The sequence below is a fragment of the Chiloscyllium punctatum genome, chromosome 48 (assembly GCF_047496795.1).
Source record: "Chiloscyllium punctatum isolate Juve2018m chromosome 48, sChiPun1.3, whole genome shotgun sequence".
Lineage (NCBI taxonomy): Eukaryota > Metazoa > Chordata > Chondrichthyes > Orectolobiformes > Hemiscylliidae > Chiloscyllium > Chiloscyllium punctatum.
The window spans coordinates 40,200,612-40,223,175 of NC_092786.1; the positions used below are offsets into that span (position 1 = coordinate 40,200,612).

Genomic DNA, 22,564 nt, shown 5'->3' on the forward strand with positions numbered 1-22,564 from the left:
AAAGGGCTCATTAATTCCTACTCTTTGCATCCTATCTGTCAACCAGTTTTCTATGCAACTCAATACACTTCTAACACCATGTGATTTAATCTTGCCCAATAATCTTAGTCGAGAGAGTAGTGCTGGAGAAGCACAGCAGGTCAGGCAGTATTCGAGCAGGAAAATCAACGTTTCGGGCATAAGCCCTCATCAGGGCTTTTCCAGCACTACACTCTTGACTGTGAGCTCCAGCATCTGTAGTCCTCACTTTCTCCCAATAAATCTCTTAGTGGGACTTGGTCAAATGCTTTGCAAGTCCAAATATACATTGACTGGCTCCCCCTTGTCAACTCTACTAGCTGTAAGGGTGCAAACATTCAATGATCTCAACATGACTCAACTTCAGTGACAACTTGGGATGGTTGTCACCTTGATCATAGATGCTCACCTGCCATTGTTAAACTAGGCTGTTTCCAAGACATTTCAGCACCTCGGCCTTTTACGACCTCCTCCTTTTTAAAAAGGACCAAGAACAAAACAACGTTGTTCAAGTGACAGCAGCGTCACAACAGTGATAAGTTGATCATAGATGGTGGAAGAAAACTGCGAGATATACAATCACAAGCACATATGCCGAACTTGGTAAACTGCTTTGGTGCAAGCAGCTGATCAGAAAGTACAAACTCATCTTTTGCACAATTCACAGAAGCCATCAGATCCAGAGGTGCACAGTAACCAAACAACAGAAATAGAAGAACAAGGTACCACAGCAACAAAAACATGGGAACAACATTCCCTGGTGAAAGAACATCACTAAAATGAACACACAACTACAGGCAAGCGTATCATTTAGAGGCCAGCATAACTTTGCATACTTAATCCTTAAGTTAATTCAGAGATGAAAGCAAATAATCAAGTGCTAAGGCAGGAGACCAGCATAAACTAGGTAATTCAAAAATGTACAAATAACATTTTTGTATTCAAAAACAAGGGATGTGTTAACTGAAATAAAATCATGTAAATTCCCTTCCTGGTCTGCAATCATGTCAATACCAAGATAGGCCCACTCTCCAGATAACAATCTTTCTGATACTCTAACAAACAGTTCTTACTGATCACACTGCTGACAGTACTGCTCACAAGAATGTTTCATTATCTTGAAAACCATTTCCCAAGTCAACAGTTTACCCTCTCCATACTCAAAAAAGTTAAATTACTGGTTAAATCTTTCACCCTTGTCAAGTCCGCATTTTTGCATCACAGCTGGAAAGTTCCACATTTGCCAGTTATGCTGAGGCAACTCAGCAAGATTTCTGACACATGCCTTCCACTGTAAATGTAATAAAAGCAGGAGCATGGAAATACCATAACCCCCAATTCATCCTCAAATTACACCATCTCAGCTTGTCATTCTTAGACTGTTGCCATGTGAAAACCTTGGAACTTACTAACTTAAAGCGTTTTGTGGAAGCAATGGATTTCAGCAGGAAGGATGCAATTTACTAACATCCTCTCCTGGGTAATTAAGCACAGACTCTAAAAGCTGACTTGAATTTATGCATTGAAAAAAATCTTAAAATGTATTGAACAAATTTTTAAAATAAATCTTTCCAACAATGCAATGCAGAAAACTGAGCACCAGTGCAGAAACTATGCTAAATTACATATGGATCTCTGAGGCATGAATTAATCCCCCTGCCCGAAATATTAACTGATAAAAGCACACACTTGACCAAACTCTGGTTTAGCTGGCCTGTGCATTGTGATTAAAATTTGGATACAGCCAGCAAACAAAATTAGACAAAAAAAATATACTGATCTTAAAACTGTTTTTAAATTAAATGTCTAGTGTTCTGACATAATAAATCACCAAGTCAGGTTAAACTCGTGACATGAGACTGCTTAAAATGGAATAGCGACAATTTGTTAAAAATTTGCATCCCACTCTTTCTGTATGAAATTCAAAAAGTATAGACACTGTCCACTTGACATTGTCTATTTTTACATTAATAGAGCAGATGCCAATGCCTGCTTTTATCCTTCATGCAAAGAGATTCTCCCATTGCTGTATTGTGAGGGACTTGTTTAACTTTTATTGGCAGCTTAAATGGCAAAAACTAAATCCTTATCGAGAATGGCCAAATATTGTCAGTGATCAGGCGCTGGGAATGCAAAAAGGGTCTGCAACTGTTGCCCAACAAGACCAAACTTCTCTTTACATTCAGCCTTGGACCTTCAGGTAACCATCCTCCACAATGGACTAAGGGACAGGCAAAAATACAAAGTGGCTGAGAAGAAGCTGATAGCCAAATTTGGTACACATAGGGATAGCCTCAACCGGGATCTTGGGTTCATGTCACACCATAGATGATCCCACTGCACTACACACACACACACACCCTCTCTCTCATACACTCACACATATCCACCACGCCCACACACAATCCCTCTCACAGACTTTTACCCTACACTCTCACACATAAATACACTTGTTCACAGGCACTCACACCCCCCACACAAACACACATGCTCTTCTGCACATGTGCACATTTTGTACTTGCAGAATTACATTTTATTTTGCTCAAAAACTGCATAAATCCATGTAAGATTCTTTAAATCCCACTTTGGAACAGAATCAGTGTGAACAATGGGACACAGACAGACTTTAGACTCACACCTAAAAGAGTGAGTGAAATGGGTGCCATTTCACCTCTGAGCTGAAATGGCACCCATTGTTAAAGTTATGTTGAGAATGTAACTTTAAAAAAGTTCTGGGATTCATCTGTGAAAGAACCAAAACTATCATGGTCATTCTAAAAGACAAAAAACTTAAACAATCCAGGTTTTTTTCAATATATCATTTCTGTAGCATCATACTGTAATCGTTTGCTCTAAGTTGTGTGTTGTATAATCTTATACTCCACAACTACTTGATGAAGGAGCAGCGCTCCAAAAGCTAGTGCTTCCGAATAAATCTGTTGGACTATAACCTGGAGTTGTGTGGTTTGTAACTTTCCCTTTACAAAATAAGACAGAAGTAAAATCCTGTGACTGAAACATTACATGTGATTACAGCACACCATATGCAGTTGCTCCTTCCAGGTGGTCTTCAAATTGCCCATGTCATCATTTCCTACAAATATAAGACCAATTGTTACACCCATCTAGGAGTGATTTTCTTATTTTTTTTATTTCATTTCCTTCCGTGAAGACAAACTCATCCTGCATTTCATCAAGTTGCCAGTCTTCACGGAAAATTGAAGACGTGCCAACTGAACATGGATGCCAATACCTCAGCCCAAGTCAGGTGGTGCTGGATTGATACCTTAAACCAGACCTTCAGCGTATGAAGTATGCATGTACTCTAGTGTTGAACCCACTGGCACAATACTTGAGGCCAAGCAATGTTTATAGCTGTTTTGATAATCACAAAACGTTTATGGGTCAACTCCTAGTCAACTATATCCAAGCTGTTAATTGTTTCAATGTCTTCTGCAGACTCACTCATAACTGAAGACTCCAAAACAAGATCAGCAAAGAACTGGCAGTTCAGACACTTGATGCTCAGAGGAACACTTGCAGCTGCATCACCTTTGGCTTATCTCTACGCATGTTAGAGTTTGCAAGGATAACAAATGTCCAAGCAACCAGTGTGGCATCAACTTCAGAAAGAAGTTGTCTCTGATCAAGACCTACAATATCTACAGGTGACTTTCATGCTTTTAGATTTCTGTTTTGAAGTAAAATAAAATCTGGGGCAGAACTAAAATGATCTCGATGATATAATATGGATCTATGCAATGCCACAAGAAAATGTATTTCACTACAAACTTCATCTTTTTACCAAACACACGTTAAACTGACTTCTAAAATAGAAACATAACATCAGTTGATTTAAACTCCTTGAGAGAACAGAGTTTGCAGCAAGGTAAGATGTCATGTTGAACACTACTAACAATTATTGCTTTACAACTTTCTTGTCTTTTGACAATGGCTTTAAAAAACAAACTCTACTCACCTTCAAGCAAGCAACAATTAAAACCTATCAAGAAATCTAGCAATACGTTGCAGATTAGCTACCAAAGGAGGTTAGTCTTCAAATAACCTTTGCACTGCATCATTCATACATTTACGCCGGGTCACAAGTAATAATCTTACCATAGATTTCTCCAGTGTAAATATGAGAGGCATCATAATTCAGCTCTTCACCTGATACTTCTACTTTAAAATCATCTGTGAATATAGAGGTGTCTCGTTTCATTCTCAGGTTGAACTGCCTAAGAAGAAAGCAGCAAATAAAGGTAAATTAATCTTCAGAAACCTTCTACAACTAGAAATTTCTGTATTAAATTAAAATTTCTTCCATGGTAAACTCATTATTTGCAAAGCACATCAGCACAGTACAGAAAAAGTAGTTTAAACCATGCCCTGTTCCTTTTCATTTGTCACCGAAAAATTTGCTAACTTCATTTTTGTCAACTTTTCCAGTAAAGTTCCACCAGACCCAGGTGGAACATGGAGAAAGTGAGGACAGCAGATGCTGGAGGTTGGAGTCAAAAAAGTGTGACACTGGAAAAGCAGAGCAGGTCAGGCAGCATCCGAAGAACATGAGAGTTGAAGTTTCGGGCATATGTCCTTCATCAGCAATGAAGATAGGGTTATGCTCAAAACATTGACTCTCCTGTTCCTCGTGTTAGGTTTTTACTTGCAATTCTTACACCCTTGACACAACTGCAACATACCAACTTCTGTGAACAGCCAACATTTTATTAAGCACAACACAACCTTTCTGGAGGAACCCTCAACACTCTTCGTAATGCTTGCAAAGCCATATCAAGGGATGTCTCTGAACAAGGACAGTTCTTCCTTGATACAAAATCTTTATATCACAGTCAGTAACACCCAGAAGACAACCCCAGCCATTCCCTCAGTCATATGCCACTCAAGGCACAACACATTGCAATATCCTGATCATTTTCAGAAACAACGTAAATCATTCCTTAATGGCTAAATCTGCTGTGAATCATTAAACTGCAGGGGTTAATCAGATTTCCAAATGCAATGTTATTATTGATTTCTGAATAGAGGACGATAACATAATTCTTTTACTCTGAAAGACTGGGAAATGGCCACGCAAATGGCTCTCAATGGCAAGGGATGGGAATGTAAATTCCTTACCTTGTACCTCAGACAGAGAGAGACATACCACTCTAGCCTCACGACATCCAACTTTCTGCAGGTCCACAGAGCAAATTAACTCTAATGTCTCACTTGGATGCTGCCTGACCTGCTGCGCTTTTCAGTGCCACACTTTCTGACCCAGGTGGAATAAGAGCAATGTATTGATCAATCTTAAGACATTTTAGCTAAGTACGTACAAAAGTATTATTTAGAGCAATCAGATTTGAAGTGATCAAAAACGAACATTGCTAAAAATACTAACTTTTAAGATCACATAGGGAGAAATCATCTCAAGTTAAATTCTTCCACAAGAGGAGACTGTTTAATACGGAGTGAAAACTGGATTAGTTTTAGTATATTTTAAACGATATACAACAATGACAACTCTCATTGGAGATGTACACAAGTGACTCGAGAAGCTGCAATTCAGCTTTTAAAAGTATTTGGCGGAATGTTACTCCATGGATAGAAAATGGTTTAAAATGTAGCAGTACACAAAAGATACCACTTTCTTTTTCCCCAAAAGGATACTACGTTAATACAAATTATTATTAAAAAGTATAACCTGGTTATAAGAAATTAACCACTTAAATTCTAATGATCTATTATGTAGAAATAACAGTAAAATCTAATAATCATTTGGGAGGACAAAAATACATTACTGCTGAAGTGCCCCCTTGGAAGCTTTTGGTCTTGCACGTATTAGGACAAGTTGTATGAAAAACCAATGTTCAGAGCAAAAAGAAAATTGTACATCATGAGAGCAGCACTGATGGTTGGCAAGTGGAATTAAGAAAGCTGTAGCCTTACGTGTGACACATCTGCGATAGGATATGGAGCAAAGTGCTTGACCACTGCACGTGGTGGGTGGTTTGGGGGGAGGGGGGGGGGGGAATTTGTTCAGAAAAATTAAGAACATCTGTTCTCAGTGTCAGTGGATCTGTGTAATTAAGGTGATAACATTTGTTCACTTGTGGAATGGGTACTTCCTTTTGACCCAGATGGCTAGAAGTTGTGCAAATTTTGCCATTGCAGTTTGGATAACTGAATTTCTGGCTTATATTGAAGACTCTTAAAATTCATACGTAATAGGAAAAGAACTTGTAATTTAATAAGCTGAGTGGAATATGCACACAATGGAATAACCCTGATAAATTTCCATGCATACCATCCTGAGCTGATTTGAATTCATGAAGCTCAGCTACCGAATGTTGACTGTTTGGGAAAGTGAATGTCTCATTATCCTTACAACCTAGGAAAACACAAATGCTGAAAACTAAAATAGTAAGAAAGTTCGAACATGTTTATACGTTGAGGTGGGGGGGCGGGGGGGGGGGGGGGGGGGGGGGGGGGCGTGCAGGACAGAGAGAGATAGTGAGAGAGATTTGCATCTTGGGAATCCAAGGTGATTTTTTTTTTAAAACAGCCATGTTATAGGACAATGGTAGCTGAGTGATGTTCTCTCATGACATTTTACACATAGTTTAGACTAGTCTCTTATTATGATGTACCTTTAAAAGGGAAGCTTATCTAGCCAAAGGAATTGGCCATTTGGCCTGGATTGATCAGGGTTTCCCACTTTGATGTGCATGTAGTTTAATTAGTCAAGCATACTCAGACTATCAATTAGTTCTTCCTCTATAAACATTTGCCATTTTTTTTGCTGCTTATCTGATTAGGGACAAGTAGTGTTTTTGAAATCTCAGTATCAACTTCTGTATAAAGACAGCTTGTTTGCAGCAATTAGGGTAGTATCCGGAGACAGCTCTGAAGAGTAAGAGCTGGCGCCACGGCTCTGAATGGTTTTAAAACCTTAGCTTATTAGGTATCTATGTTATAGTGTAACATTGATGCCACTGGTAAACGAAAAAGGTAATAATTTAAACTGAACTTAATATTCCAGACTACCACAGAGTACAATGTCTGGGACGAACCAAGAGGGGCTTACAGGTCGAATCCATTAGGGATTCCCTGAGCTATCTAGAATAGGTACTTCAACAGAATCTGGTACTGGCATTCAAATCAAGAAAGATTGAAGTTAGATGATGACTAAGTTAACTGACAAACCTTGCTTATATTTAATCCAAACAGGTTGACTCCAATTGGTCAAGGAATTACCTTCAGAAGTGAACTAGAGAACAACTGTCACCTATTCTGAAAAGGAGCATGCAAGGGATCGTTGTTGTGGTAGCAACCTGACTTCTGAGATAATAGACCAGTGTACAGGCTCCACCTGCTCCAGAGGTGTGTAATATCTCAGCAACGGTTTGATTAGAAAAAAAATACACAAATGCGTATGTTCTTTTTGTCTGAAAACAATATTATTGTAGGATATATACCTAACAGTACATGCAAATGCTTTACTCCAAGCTATGTTCCCTCCTAACAGTGCCACCACTCCAATGTCCTGTGTACCATGATCAGCATAGGCATGCCAGTCAAGGCATTGACTTCCAAAGCACAAGCATCCAGTCAGAAAATTTAGAAGGAATGCTGACGACAACCTATTTTCAATTAGTTATCAGTGTAACTTTCAACACATTCTGTATTATTTAATATTGCACAATTGGGGAATCACATCTAATATTGGACACTAAGTTGGAAGTTTTCTAAGCACAGGCTGACGATACTATCAAGACTGAAGCTATTGGAAACAGCTGAGGGCTGATTTATACGATCCACTATTCTTAGAGATATGCAGCCTACATACTGAGCATCACACTGCCATTGAAATTCATGCACTGCATTTGTGTGTTATGAGGAATGTCTTCAGGGCTTGATAGCAGCATTTCATTAGTGGCCCACACCACCTGTGATACAACTGCAAGGTAACAGCATGAATCAGGTAGCTTCACCTGTTTATCAAACTAGAGTCACCATATCCTTCTGATATTTTGATGTAGTCTAGGCAGTTGTCAGGACCATAAAGGAGCAGTCTTAAGACCATTAATGAGTTCATGTGACATAGTGAGAAAAGGCTAACAATTATCCAACAGGTGCCTGATTTCAGCATCAAGCTTGCTTGGTCAACACCACAGCTAGGGCGCTATTTAAGAGGTTGCTAATTGGACTGTTCTGACAGTGCACAGACTTGTAGGGATCTCATTTCTTATACTGACCAGTGTAGGGAGGCAGTTGGACAGTAGGAGAATCCCCAAGCAATTTTTCAATTCGGAAAAAGGAGTAAATGAGAGTTGTCCATTTCAAAAGGTGAATATGAAGTACAAGTGGGCAGGATGGTGTTAAGCAAGAGTGCAGAAAAGTATGTTCCTGGGACTGGAGGGTTGGAGTTTATGGGTTACTGAGGACTGCATCTGCAATAAATGCCGTTGGTTGCAAATCCCATCCGATCAAATGGAACGGTTGGAGAGACAGTTAGAGGCAATGAGGAATTTACAAGAGCAAGGGGATGCAATGAATGGCAGTCACAGGAAGAGAGAAAAGTCGCAGATACAGTCACATAGATGGGTTAATGCCAGGAAAGGTAAGAGAGGTAGGCAGGTAGTGCAGGAGTCTTTTGTGGCTATCCCCATTTCAAACAAGTATGCTGTTTTAGAAAATGTAGGGCATGATGGATTCTCAGGGGAACGTCGCACAAACAAACAGCCAAGTTTCTGGTATTGATACTGGCTCTAATGCAATGAGGGGTATGTCGGCTTCCAAAAGATCAATTGTGTTAGGGGATTCTCTGGTCTGAGGTACAGACAGATGTTTCTGTGGCCAGCAGCGAAAAATCAGAATGGTGGAACCTAGGGTGATAGTGAGGAAAGAGATCAATCAGAGACTGGTATAGTTGAGAACAAAAAGGTGAGTCAAACAGTCAGAGACAAAGCAGAGAAGAAGGTAGGACTGATAAATTAAACTGCATTTACTTCAATGCAAGAGGCCTAACAGGGAAGGCAGATTAACTCAGGGCATGGTTAGGAACATGGGACTGGGATATCATAGCAATTACAGAAACATGACTCAGGGATGGACAGGTCAGGACAGCTTAATGTTTCAGGATACAAATGCTACAGTAAGGACAGAAAGGGAGGCAGGAGGGGTGGTGGTGTTTTTGCTAAGGGATAGCATTACAGCTGTACTGAGGGAGGATATTCTTGGAAATATCTTCAGGGAAGTTATTTGGGTGGAACTGAGAAATAACAAAGGGATAATCACCTTCTTGGGATTGTATAATAGGCCCCCTAATAGTCAGGGGGAAATTGAGAAACAAACTTGTAAGGAGATCTCAGCTATCTGCAAGAATAATAGGGTGGGTTACGGTAGGGGATTTTAAATTTCCAAACATAGACTGGGACTGCCATAGTATTAAAAGTTTAGATAGAGAAGAATTTGTTAAGTGTGTACAAAAACCTTTTCTCATTCATTGTATGGACGTACCTACTAGAGAAGGTACAAAATTTGACCTCCTCTTTGGATGAAAGGAAAGGCTGGTAGGTATAGGGAATGCTGAATGACTGAAGAAATTGAGGGTTTGGTTAAGAAAAAGAAGGAAGCATATGTCAGGTATAGACAGGATAGATCGAGTGAATCCTTAGAAGAGTATAAAGGAAGTAGGAGTATACAAGAGGGAAATCAGAAGGGTAAAACAGGGACATGAGATAGCTTTGGCAAATAGGGTTAAGCAGAATCCAAAGGGTTTTTACAAATACATTAAAAAGGACAAGAGGGTAACTAGGGAGAAAATAGAGCCCCTCAAAGATCAGCAAGGCGGCCTTTGTGTGGAGCCGCAGAAGATGGGGCAGACACTAAACGAGTACTTTGCATTAGTATTTACTGTGGAAAAGGATATGGAAGATATAGATTGTAGGGAAATAGATGGTGACACCTTGAAAAATGCCCATACTATAGAGGAGGAAGTGCATAAAAAGGTGGATAAATCCCACGACCTAATCAGGTGTACTCTGTGGGAAGCTAGGGAAGTGATTGCTGGGCCTCTTGCTGAGATGTTTGTATCATCGGTAGTCACAGGTGAGGTGCCACAAGACTGGAGGTTGGCAAACGTGGTGCCACTGTTGAAGAAGGGCGGTAAGGACAAGCCAGGGAACTATTGACCAGTGAGCCTAACGTCGGTGGTGGGCAAGTTGTTGGAGAGAATTCTGAGGGACAGGATGTACATGTATTTGGAAAGGCAAGAACTGATTAGGGATTGTCAACAGGGCTTTGTGCTTGGGAAATCATGTCTCCCAAACTTGATTGAGTTTTTCGGAAAAGTAACAGAGGATTGAGGAGGACAGAACTGTAGATCTGATCTAGATGAACCTCAGTAAGGCGTTTGACAAGGTTCTTCATGGTAGACTGGTTAGCAAGGTTAGATCTCATGGAATACAGGGAGAACTAGCCATTTGGATACAAAACTGGTTCAAAAAAGGTAGAAGATAGACGGTGGTGGTGGTGGAGGGCTGTTTTTCAGACTGGAGGCCTGTAACCAGAAGGATCAGTGTTTGGCCCTCTACTTTTTGTTATTTATATAAATGATTTGGATGTGAGCATAAGAGGTACAGTTAGTAAGTTCGCAGATGACACCAAAATTGGAGGTGTGGTGGACAGCGAAGTAGGTTACCTCAGATTACAATGGGATCTTCATCAGATGGACCAATGGGATGAGAAGTGGCAGATGGAGTTTAATTCAGATAAATGCAAGGTGCTGCATTTTGGGAAAGCAAATCTTAGCAGGACATATACACTTAATGGTAAGGTCCGAGGGAGTGTTGCTGAACAAAGAGACCTTGGAGTGCAGGTTCATAGCTCCTTGAAAGTGGAGTCGCAGGTAGATAGGATAGTGAAGAAGGCGTTTGGTATGCTTTCTTTTATTGGTCAGAGTATTGAGTACAGGAGTTGGGAGGTCATGTTGAAGCTGTACAGGACATTGTGGTTCGGCCACTGTTGGAATATTGCGTACAATTCAGGTCTCCTTGCTATAGGAAGGATGTTGTGAAACTTGAAAGGGTTCAGAAGAGATTTACAAGGATATTGCCAGGGTTGGCGGATTTGAGCTATAGGGAGAGGCTGAATAGGCTGGGGCTGTTTTTCCTGAAACATCAGAGGCTGAGGGGTGACCTTATAAGAGGTTGACAAAATTATGAGGGGCATGGATAGGATAAATAGACAAAGTTTTTTCCCTGGGGTGGGGAGTCCAGAACTAGAGGTCATAAGTTTAGAGTGAGGGGGGGAAAGATATAAAAGAGACCTAAGAGGCAACCTTTTCACGCAGAGGGCAGTATGTGTATGGAATGAACTGCCAGAGGAAGTGGTGGAGGCTAGTACAATTGCAACATTTAAGAGACATCTGTATGTGTAAATGAATAGGAAGAGTTTGGAGGGATATGGGCTGGGTGCTGGCAATGGGAACCTCTCTGGGTTAGGATATGTGGTCAGCATGGACGGGTTGGACCAGTTTCCCCGCTCTCTAGGACTCTGAGTTATAAGGAGAGGCGGGCTTTTTTTCCCCCGGAGCAGAGACTGAGGGGCGATCTTCAAAGTTTATAAAATCATGAGGGGCATGATTACGGTGAATAGCCAACGTCTTTCTCCTGGGGGGGGGGGGGGGGGGGGGGGGGAGAGGAGATATTTAAAAAAGGAACCTGAGAAGCAACTCCTTATGCAGAGGGTGATATGTGTGCGGAACGAACTGCCAGAAGTGTGGTGGTAGGTACAATTATACAACACTTAAAAAAAGCTATCTGGATGGGAACATAAATAGACACAGATGGGCTAACTGCTGGCAAATATGACGAGGTCAGATTGGGAGGTCTCGTCAGCACACATGAATTCGACCAAATTGTCTGTTTCCATCCCACATGATGCGAAAGTAAAATACATGGAAGGAAAATCCTACAGCCAGCGGAGGATTTTGAAACATGTGCAGAGAACAGGATTACAAATGTTATATAAAGTAAATATTCTTATTTTCATCATGGAAATGTAGCTGCAGGTGGATGGACAGTAAAGTAAGTCTTTGCAAAGGAAGTAGCATGCCAAAAAGGAGGAGAACATGACTGGCAAGAGTGCTTCTATTTAAAAAAAATACTTTCACAGGAGGCTTCGATTACTTTCTTGTACCTTATCCAAAACTCATGTAACGTGCCCATTGTTATGCAGACGCTGATGCAAGTGTTTTCTTTGATCTTGCTCACCCAGCAAATCATTTAGTTACGTATAAGGTTTAATGAACAAACTGAGTTCCTAACAGGAACCAGATTTGAGATGCAAAAAAGTGCGCTAAAGACTGTTATGCATATTAGAGTGTTTTTCAGAATCCATTGATCACATGCTGGTGATCAGTTATCATTGTATCAGCACTGGAATCAAACCAGCATTGGTTAAGATAGGTTTCTAAAACCTAATTTGTGTGATTTGTTAAGGTTAAGACACAAGCTCTGCATGCTGGTGCTTGTGTGTTGGTTACACTACTGTGTTCATGCTGAGTTGCTGGGGCCAGCAGGGACCCAGAGTGCTTGCTATGGCAAAGGACAAACCAAATTATATCCCTTGTGTTTTAGCCACATGCCATTTAGCGGAGAAAGGAACATCAACAATTAAGGCCAAGGACCACTTCTAACTCACAAACATCTACCAAATGCTTGGTTGGAAATATAGCTCTTGGATCAGGCCTATTAGTCACACAAGGACTCCAAAACCCCAAGAGCAGTGACACGGAATTTCCAAGGTGGACAATCATACTTGCAAGTCAATGTTTGTGGGCAAGTGTACACAATTGTTAAAAACCACTAGATATCTGACTGAATAGAAACCAGACTCTCTGTGCTATGTTAGCTGGGCGATGTTGTGTGGGCTAACGTACAGAAATGTACACAACAATTTCCCACAATTTCTCTGGCAACAATGACCATGTACAAAATTTTCTGGAAGATCTAAAGCTGCACTGCAACTCTGACAGGATTTTCTTGGTCATAGAAATAACGGCAATTCTAAAGAGTGAACATGAGGAATTTCCCTACCAAGGACAACAGGTTATGGGAACTACCATAAAATAGTTTGCACAGTGGAGCAGTTGTGATTACCACACTCCTATAATGCAACTAGACACGTACTGTGCATCAGCAACACACAAGAGCAATAGATCATTTCCAACAGCATATAAGACGACTAAATGGGAGGGTGGTTGAACAAACAAACGTCTTCACTGAAGCTAAATCTATACCAGAGTATTGCCTCGTTTGATAATCAACTAAAATGGGCTGCACACCATGTCCAGGTAGCTGTAAAACACCTCCATTACCAGGCAGAGTTGTCTCAGCTCTCAAATGGCCTGTGTTACAAGGGAGGTTTAAAAAAATCAAGATATGCTGAAGCCCTCCCTGAAATCTGGGAGCACTGACAGTAATGACCAGGAAGGGTTTGCACAAATATGACAAACTGTCCATGAAAAGGCATCACCTTCAGCATTCTTCATCATACTACCCATTATGAAGTTGAAGGCATGTATTGTACCTTAAAGAGAGAGAGAGTGAATGCTTTTCTGAACTGTGAGATTACAAGCACCTGTGTATATGACTAGCTGGCAGTCTCGGAGTATACTTGAAAATTAAAGTTTGAAACACTGGCTGTGAAATGGATACCTCCATCTTGGTTGCCATTTTGACAACAAACCAAATTTAACCAGTTTAAAACCCAAGCGAGTGTACATTTGTTGTTTTACCAACATCGAACCAGAGACAATCCAATACTAGGGATATAAAAATGCGGACATTTTAAAAATGAGAGAGCAACTGCCATAAAAAGAGACCAAAGAAATTAGGAAACCCTGTCTATCAAAAGGTACCTTTTCATATGAAGCATATGCACAGTAAAAGATGACGACCCAGGGAGATCTTCAGCCGCAAGAGTGAAGTTACAGAATTGACAGTGGCTGTGTGGTGTTGCAATTAATTTGATGTAATTTTCATAAATCTCTTATTGGAACAGCATACCATTATAAAGTTGGAGTAAGAAGCAGTTAAGACAAAAGGAGTCTTTTGAGTTGTTAATATTTTTTTCATTTTCACTTTTAGAGTGTTATTAAGTTGAAGGTGTGTACTATACCTATAAGAGAGAGTGAATGTGGTTTTGCACAGGGCTTACAAGCACCTATCATATGACTAGCTAGCAGCTCAGTGTACTGGAGAATTGAAAATGTAACATTTTTAAATGTACGCGAGTTGGTTACTGTTTTGACAACAATTCAAATTTAACAAGTTTAAATAATGTCCCAGAAAACTAAAACCCCTGACTTTAAACTTAATTGGTTTGATGTTGCTCAAAACAATGAGACGATCCGCCGTCGGGCATATAAAAAGGCCATTTTCAAAGTCAGACAGATTAACTGCCATCGAGAGAGTAATTGCCATCAAGAAAGACTGCCATTCAAAAACATAATCAAAAAAGGTACCTTTCTCATATGAAACATCTTCACAGTAAAAGAAAGAGGATGACGCAGGAAGATCTTCAGCTGAATAGACAGACAAACAGAGACGACAACCGCTGTATGGCTTTGAAATTAAATTGATTTAATTTTACTAAGTCTTTTTAATGGAACAGTATATTGTTCTAGAGTTGGAGGGAGATAATAAGCAGTTAAGAAAAAAGGGCGCTGAGAGTTGGAATAGTTGTTGATTAAGTTTCACTTGTGGAGTTAAGGAATAAATTGGCATTTTTAAATTGTGGAATTTGGGAGTTCTTGGTCACTCAAAAGTCTAACAGATTACGATGAGAGGTGAGCTTTTCTGGGTATTTGGTTTAATTAACAGAAGAGTTCACCACAATGTAGTAACACTACCTCCTGGATGTCCTGCTGTCTCTAACCCAGGATCTAGGGATTCAGAAAAATCAATTGTTTCATCATATAAAAGACCATGATGGAAATTGACAATCCCTTATCATCAAGTTGAGGGAGAGCTGCCAAAAATGTACCACTATAGTAACTGTAATAAGTCATTCCAGATTTTCAAATTTGATATCCATTGACTCCTTCCCCCGCACCTCCCCCCACCCCACTGAATTGCACGAATAATCATTAAAGTTAATAGACAATGTAGTTATGACTCCATTTCAGATACAAGTATCAGAGTCATCCTAAATTGGGTACGCAAATATTTTTTGTTTAAGATCCAGCTCTTAAAGAGGATATTTTGAAATCAGATTATTGCTATCGCATCTGTCAATTTATTGAGAATTGAGACGAATTTATGTTCTTATCCTAAAGATAGAATTCTAACAGGACTGTAAACTAAAAAATCTCGACTCAAAGTTTCATGTAATAGTTCCGATAAATTTGATGAAAGCAAAGCAGCGGACAATTGTGCTGTCCTAATGTATTTCATTTATTTCAATTCCAAATTGCTTTAAATATCAATCGTGCAAGTGTCAAACCCCAATATTTCACCAGAATGTTCTGCTGCTCAAAACCAGAAATAAAAAGAACTCCTAAACGCCCAAGTAATTTTACCTCGTCCTATTGTTCTTGGAACAAATTATTATTGCTTTACTCAAATACTAACAATTCAATAAAACTCAAAACAAAAGCATGATTTCAATAAAACATCTAATTTAAAAGGATTTAACATTCAATCAGATGATTTGAATCCATAACCCAAGACACAGCAAGTTGACAAATTCTAAATTTGACTATTTTGCTCTTTTGTTTGAAGACCATGTTCCTAATTCTTCATAGTTTCTCTGATCGTTCTAATTAAACATGCATACAGAGAAATATTTAGACTTCTTATAGTTATTGATTCCTACAAACAGGATCAGCATGCTTCAGGCACCAACCTTTCCACAGGCATGAATATTTGCAAAATCATAAACTGTAGATTTTTATTTTTAATCTTTACTGACACTACATCAGTATCAGCTAAGCCTAGAACAGGAGTTAGAAATTAAGAACAGGGCAGTTATTTAATTAAGGTAAAAAGGACTTGAAGTTTGAAAATGCACGACATAAAACAAGATTAAAAGAATCATTTTGTGCTATGAAAGGTTTAAAACGGACATAATCTTACATTCATCATCCTAGGTACCATCACCTGTGACATGACCTGGCTCAGTTCAAATCAATACAAAATGCTCCACACTCCCTGCCATGTCATGACAAAGGTCTATGTGGTAGACCGGTTAAATCACATGGAATCCAGTGGACCTAGCCATTTGGATATATAGAAATAGCTCCAGTTGGTTTCACAAGTTTTGCCTCAGCTACTTGACCATAACAACCACCCCATTCCTCTAAACTACTTACATGAAGTTTTTAATCTATTTATCTTTTCCAATGCATTCCCAAACAAATCTGTGCAACATTTCCTTTGATTTAACTTTTATCAAGATAGGAAACGCCAAAAGTTTTCTAGATTAATCCAATAACTCAACCTTAACAATAGGGATCAGGCTGTCAATTAGGATCACATTTCTTTTCTATCTCAAGTGATTAGCAATCCTCCTTAGATATCCAACTTGCACAATTTCGGATGATGATCTCAAACCCAGATTCCACTTGGGTTTGGTTGGGAACCATTCTTACAGATTGAAAAATAGTAACTACTAGAAAAATGCTGGCTCTCTTTAAAAGACCTATCAAATTCAAAAATTGTGTATACACTGCATAAGGACATTGATTTCATATTACTAACAAATCAAACTTCCAACAGGAACCTGGTTGAATTTTTTATTATTATTAACCAGGGTAATCTTTTAATCAAACATATGCAAACAATACTGCAGTCTTGCTTTTGACAATAAAGCAAAACAAAAGGTTGAGTACAGTGTTCCTAACTCAGTTTTAAAATAGCTACAGAAATGGACAAGCCAATCTCAAAGTTAAAATATTAAAACTGAAGACAGGCCATTCTTCAGAATGTTCGGCAAGAACTTTCAAAATTGGGAGAGACTATTCGCAGGAAAAAGGACAGTTGGAAAGTGGAGATAACGAGTGCAGAAGCAATATGCTTCAGTCGGCATGAATGGCAAAGCTGGTAAGTGCAGGACAGCTACAGAAATGGAGACTCGTGAAGAAATCGAAGGAGGTATATGGCAGGGATGGGCAGCTGGGATTAGTCAAGGACCTAGAGTATAAAGGAAGTATACTTAAAAGGGAAATCAGGAAGGCAAAATGTTGGGGGGAAAGAGGCATGAGATTGCTTTGGCAAATAGGATTATCTAAATAGATTCTACAAGTACATTAATGGCAAACAGACTAAAGTAGGGAGAGAATAGGGCCCCTTACAGATCAACAAGGTCGTCTATGTGTGGAACCCCAGGAGATCGGAGAGATCCTAAACAAATATTTTGGGTTAGTTTTTAACAGTGGATAATGAAATGGAAGATTGTCTATTTCTCCAAATTCCCTATGATATCTCGAGAAAGTGTCCATATTAGAGGTGGCACTGCTGGACATCTTAAAAATACATAAAAAGGTGGATAAAACCCCAGGACCTGATCAGATCTATCCCACAACTTTGTGGGCAGCTAAGGAAGTGATTACTGGGCCCCTTGCTTAGATGTGTGTGTAGCTCAGCATGATAGCAGCTACGGCAAGGCGCTCGAAGACTGGAGGGTGGCTAATTTGGTGCCACTATTTAATAGAGATGATAAGGATGAGTTGGGGAACTATAAACCAGTAAGCATGACATCTGTGATGTGCAACGTTTTGGAAGGAATTCTGAAGGACAAGATTTACATATATTTGGAAAGGCAATGATGATTAGGTATAGTTAATATGGCTTTGAGCAAGTGAAATTGTGCCTGACGAACTTGATTGAGTTTTTTTGAAGTAGTAATGAAGAGAATGGATGAAGGCAAGAGTGGTGGACATGATCTACATGGACTTTAGTAAGGTGTTCCACAAGGTTCTGTTGCTAGACTGGTCAACAAGGTTAGATCATGTGGACCTAGCCATTTGATACAAAATTGCGTTGAAGATAGAAAGTGGTGGTGGATGGTCTTTTTTCAGACTGGAGGCCTGTGACCAGTGGTGTGCTGCAAAGATCGATGCTGGGTCCACTGCTTTTTGTCACTTATATAAATGATTGGAGGTGAACACAGGAGGTATATAGTCAGTAAATTTGCAGGTGACAACAAAATTGGAGGTGTAGTGGACAGCAAAGAAGATTACCTCAGAGTAGAATGGGATCAGATGGGCCAATAGACTGAGAAGTGCCACATTAAGTTTAGTTTAGATGAAGGTATTTTGGAAAAGCAAATCAGATGAGGACATATGCACTCAATAGTAAGGTCCTGGGGAGTGTTGCTGGACAAAGAGACCTTAAGGTGCAGGTTCATCTTTCTTTAAAATGGGGAGTCGCAAGTAGACAAGGTAGTGAAGGTGGCATTTAGTACACTTACCTTTATTGGTCAATGCACTGAAAAGATTTAAAAGAGACCAAAGGATCAACTGTTTTCATGCAGACAGTCGCCGTGTGTTTGCAATGAACTGATCGAAGTGGTGATGGAGGCTCATACAGTTACAACATTTAAAAGATATCTGGATGGGTATATGAATAGGAAGGGTTTAGAGGGATATGGGCCAAGTGCTAGTAAATGGGATTACCATATCTAGTCAGCATGATCAGGTTGGACCAAAGGGTCCGTTTCTGTGCTGGACAACTCTCCAATTCTCAAACAGAAATGAAATGACAAAACAAAACAAGACAAGAGGACCAAACCACTCTATTCCTTAGTACCACAGATTGCTTTTTTAAAAAAAATATTTTAAAAACCACACCGTAGAGATTATCCAAGCATGCTAAGTTTATAAACAATGATACAATTCCAAGACCATTCAGTACAGCACTTCTGGCAAGACCCAGCCCAGTGGATTTCCTGGAGACATTGTTTATTTTAATAATTTCATGGGCTTGACGTGACTACAGTTGTATCCTTTCTGCTGGAACTGTTGATAAGTCTCAAATTATTATTTTTCTCCCGACTTGGTTTCCTTCCAGTGCTATAATATTCCTGACAGCTTTTATGTTAAGTACATGTTCTAACTTGACTGTTTTTTCCGCCCACTGATTGTATTCCCAACACTTCAATTTGGGACTAAAAACTTATTCTAAGCTAATTTTGTAGCTTAAAAATCTTTTTCTGAGGAACATGGCTTAGTATATTACTTCCAACAAAAGATTTCTCAACACTTCAGGGCTTCACAAATGGTCCTCTCTTAAATGACCTGCTGGCACAGACTGAATCAAATCTGCGAAGTTCTCTCAAAAAACCTTCTGTACACCAAGGAATTCTGGGCTAACTTCATTTTTCTTGGAATTGTGGGTATTTGTAGTTCCTCCCTCAAGAACAAATTGTCTCTCTAAGCACACAAACTTACATGTCCAAGCTGGAGCTCCAAGAAACCAAATTCACAGCAAATAAAACCAAAATACTTACATATAAATCTCTTCAATCTTGTCGCAGTACCAATAATTATAAATCAGCTTTCACAAGTGGAAACCCCAGCCAGTTCCTTCCCTCTCGCACACAGAAAACGAACAATTTCATGCAGAGAAACAGAAATGGCTGTAAAATCTCTGCAGGTTTGGCAGCATCTATGGACAGAAAGCAGAGTTAACGTTCAGGTCCAGTCACCTTTCTTCAGAAACGTTAACTCTGCTGTCTCTCCACAGACGCTGCCAGTCCTGCTCAGTTTTTCCAGTAATTTCTAATTGGTTTCAGATTTCCAGCATCCACAGGTCTTTCAGTTTTTGGACAATTGCAATAACACTGCACTGGCAGATGTCAATGAAAATTACAGATTGAAACTCAATGTGACCACTAACCTTCATGGGTCAGTCCAAGATGAACAATTTATTCGCTGTTTTTGTTTGGGTAATTCTGAGGTTGGGACAATGGCAAAGTAGTAGAGAGAAGAGGAGCAAATAAGGGGAGAGACTCAAAACCAGAAAGTTAACTCAACTGGTCATTTTCCAAATAGTTAAAATTGCTATTTTGAATCAGAGGCTTTCTTGCCATTGAAGACAATGATCATTTGCAGCAGGTGCCCTTAACTTCAGCCTCAATTTGAACCACATTGTTTCCTTTGATGCAGCCTTTATCTTCTGGCATTAGATTTTTGGATTGGGGGAAAAAGTGATTTCAAGAAATTTTATTACAATAAGACAGGACTTGGCCAAAGCAGATTGGGAACAGTTACTTGTATGTAAACCTAAAGCAGAAAGGTTGGAATTGGGGAGAGTACAAATGCAACATGTTCCATTCAGGGTGAAATTTAAGATCAACATCCCCAAACAACGCTTGATATCCACAAATATTCAGACCAGACAAGGAGGAAAAGGCAGGCTTTTTAACAGGTACAAAGGGTGCACATCAGAGGCCGTAATGAAGTACTCAGTGTGCACTGGTGACATTTTTAAAAAGTCATTAGGAGTGTGAAGAGATGGCATGAAAAAACACTGGCAGTTAAGAGGAAGAGGTTAACCAGAGAAGCGTGAGCACACATTCAGGACAAAAGAGCCAAAGGACATGGGTAATGTGTTAAATTAGTACTTCACTTCTATCATCAGTCTGGGAGGAGAAAGATCAGACAGAATTCAGGACAAGGGACTGTGGGAGTTCTTGAGCACAGTGGCACAGAGAGGGAGAAGATATTGGAGGTTTTGACAGGCTTTTAAAAAAAAAGGTGGACAAACCCCCATGTCCAGTCAAGTTGTATTTCAGGTTGCTGAGGAAGAAAGTTACAGGGGTTCGGACACAAATTTTTAATTCTGTGGCCACATGGGAAGATGCCAGAAGATTCAAGGACAGCCAAAGTGATTCCACTTTTCAAGAATGGAGGTAGAGATAAACAACAATTTCAGACCTGCCAATCTCTCATCAGGTTCCAGCCACCTGATGAAGGAGCAGTGCTCTGAAAGCTCGTACTTGCAAATAAACCTTTTGGACTATAACCTGGTGTTGCGTGACTTTTAACTTAGTTTATGTGGATTTCAGCAAAGCCTTTGAAAAGGTCCCACATGGGTAACTAATAGAGCTAAAAGCGTACAGGATTAAGGGCAACTTGCCAAGTCAGATCCAAAATTAGCTTCACGGAAGGAGATAAAGGGCGGTGCTGAAAGGCTGTTTGAGTGACTGGAGGCCACTACTCAGTGGAATATCACAAGGATTAGTGCTGGGTCCCTTAGTATTTGTGATATATGTAAACAACAGAAGAGAATGGGAGTGCTACTTTAAGTAAATATGCGGATGGTACAAAGATCGGCCAGTGACAAAAAATGTGTTAGGTTACAGAGATTATAGCTTGGACTGGTCAGATGGCAGACCAGCAAATGGAATTCAAGGTCGATAAAAAAAATTGCTTACGCTCTAATAAGCCAATTAGAGTTCACGAAGCCTCTGATCATGCACAAGGGGTACTGTGGCTCCTATCTGGGTTTTATGGCTCAAATGTACAAGAAAGGAACACCAAAGACAGTAGGACAACTTCAAATCAACAGAACACGGGACCTGCGCCCAGTGAATCATTGTGACAATCTGGTGGATGGACTGCAGAACCACATTTATCAAACTTTTTTTTAAGATTAATTTTCTAACTTCAATTCTGTAAAACTTGTGAAAATTTATTTGAATCTTAATGGAGTCTTGTAATTGGCTCAGATGAGTAAAGTTTAGCTCTTTCAAACTCAGTGTACAATTGACAGCTCTTGACTCAGAGTTCAAGTCCCACCTGCTCTAGAGATGTGTCATTCAAAAGATATCTAGAACAATCACTGACCTGGGTCTGACAATTAAAAGATGACGTAAACCTGAACACTGGACATGTTAAAATTTGCCATCTGTAGTTTGGTTAACTTTTAAAATCTGCCTCCTTTTTTAATAATAATTAAAAACCTCAGGAAAACACTTCCAATTCATTCAAATAACATTCCACAGTATGAATAGAGGAACAAAGAAAATTTGTAGTCCAGGAACAGGCCCTTTGGCCCTCCAAGCCAGAGCCAATCCAAAGCCACTGTCGAAATCTGTTGCCCAATTCCTAAACATCTGTATCCCTCTGCTCCCCACCTATTCATGCATCTGTCCAGACCTATCTTAAATGAATCTACCATCCCTGTCTCTACTGGCAACGTGTTCCAGACACTTACCACCCTCTGGGTAAAGTACTTGCCGCATATAGCCCCCTTAATCTTTCCATCCCTCACCGCGAATGAGTGACCTCTCGTTATTGAATCCTTCACCCTGGGAAAAAGCTTATCTCTATCTAACCAGTGTATACTCTTCATAATTTTGTAGACCTCAATTCAGGTCCTCCCCTCAATCTCATTTTCTCTAATGAAAACAAACCTAACCTTCTCAACCTCTCTTCATAGCTAGCACCTTCCACACCAGGCAACATCCTCAACCTTCTCTGCACCCTCTCCAAAGCGTGATAATGTGGCAACCAGAACTGTACTCCGCA

The 22,564-nt window shown here is 39.8% G+C and overlaps 1 protein-coding gene across 2 annotated transcripts in view; it reads right to left on the reverse strand.

The window, feature by feature from the left end:
* adam10a (ADAM metallopeptidase domain 10a) overlaps nt 1-22,564 on the reverse strand; it is a 156,673-nt gene that overhangs the window by 78,595 nt on the left and 55,514 nt on the right. Inside the window, exon 3 of one of the 2 annotated variants that reach the window (XM_072565016.1) lies at nt 4,138-4,256. The exons of the other annotated variant lie outside the window; for it this stretch is intronic. Within the exon in view, the coding sequence (XP_072421117.1) occupies nt 4,138-4,256 (119 nt within the window). The remainder of the gene's footprint in view (nt 1-4,137; nt 4,257-22,564) is intronic. 2 annotated transcript variants of the gene reach the window in all.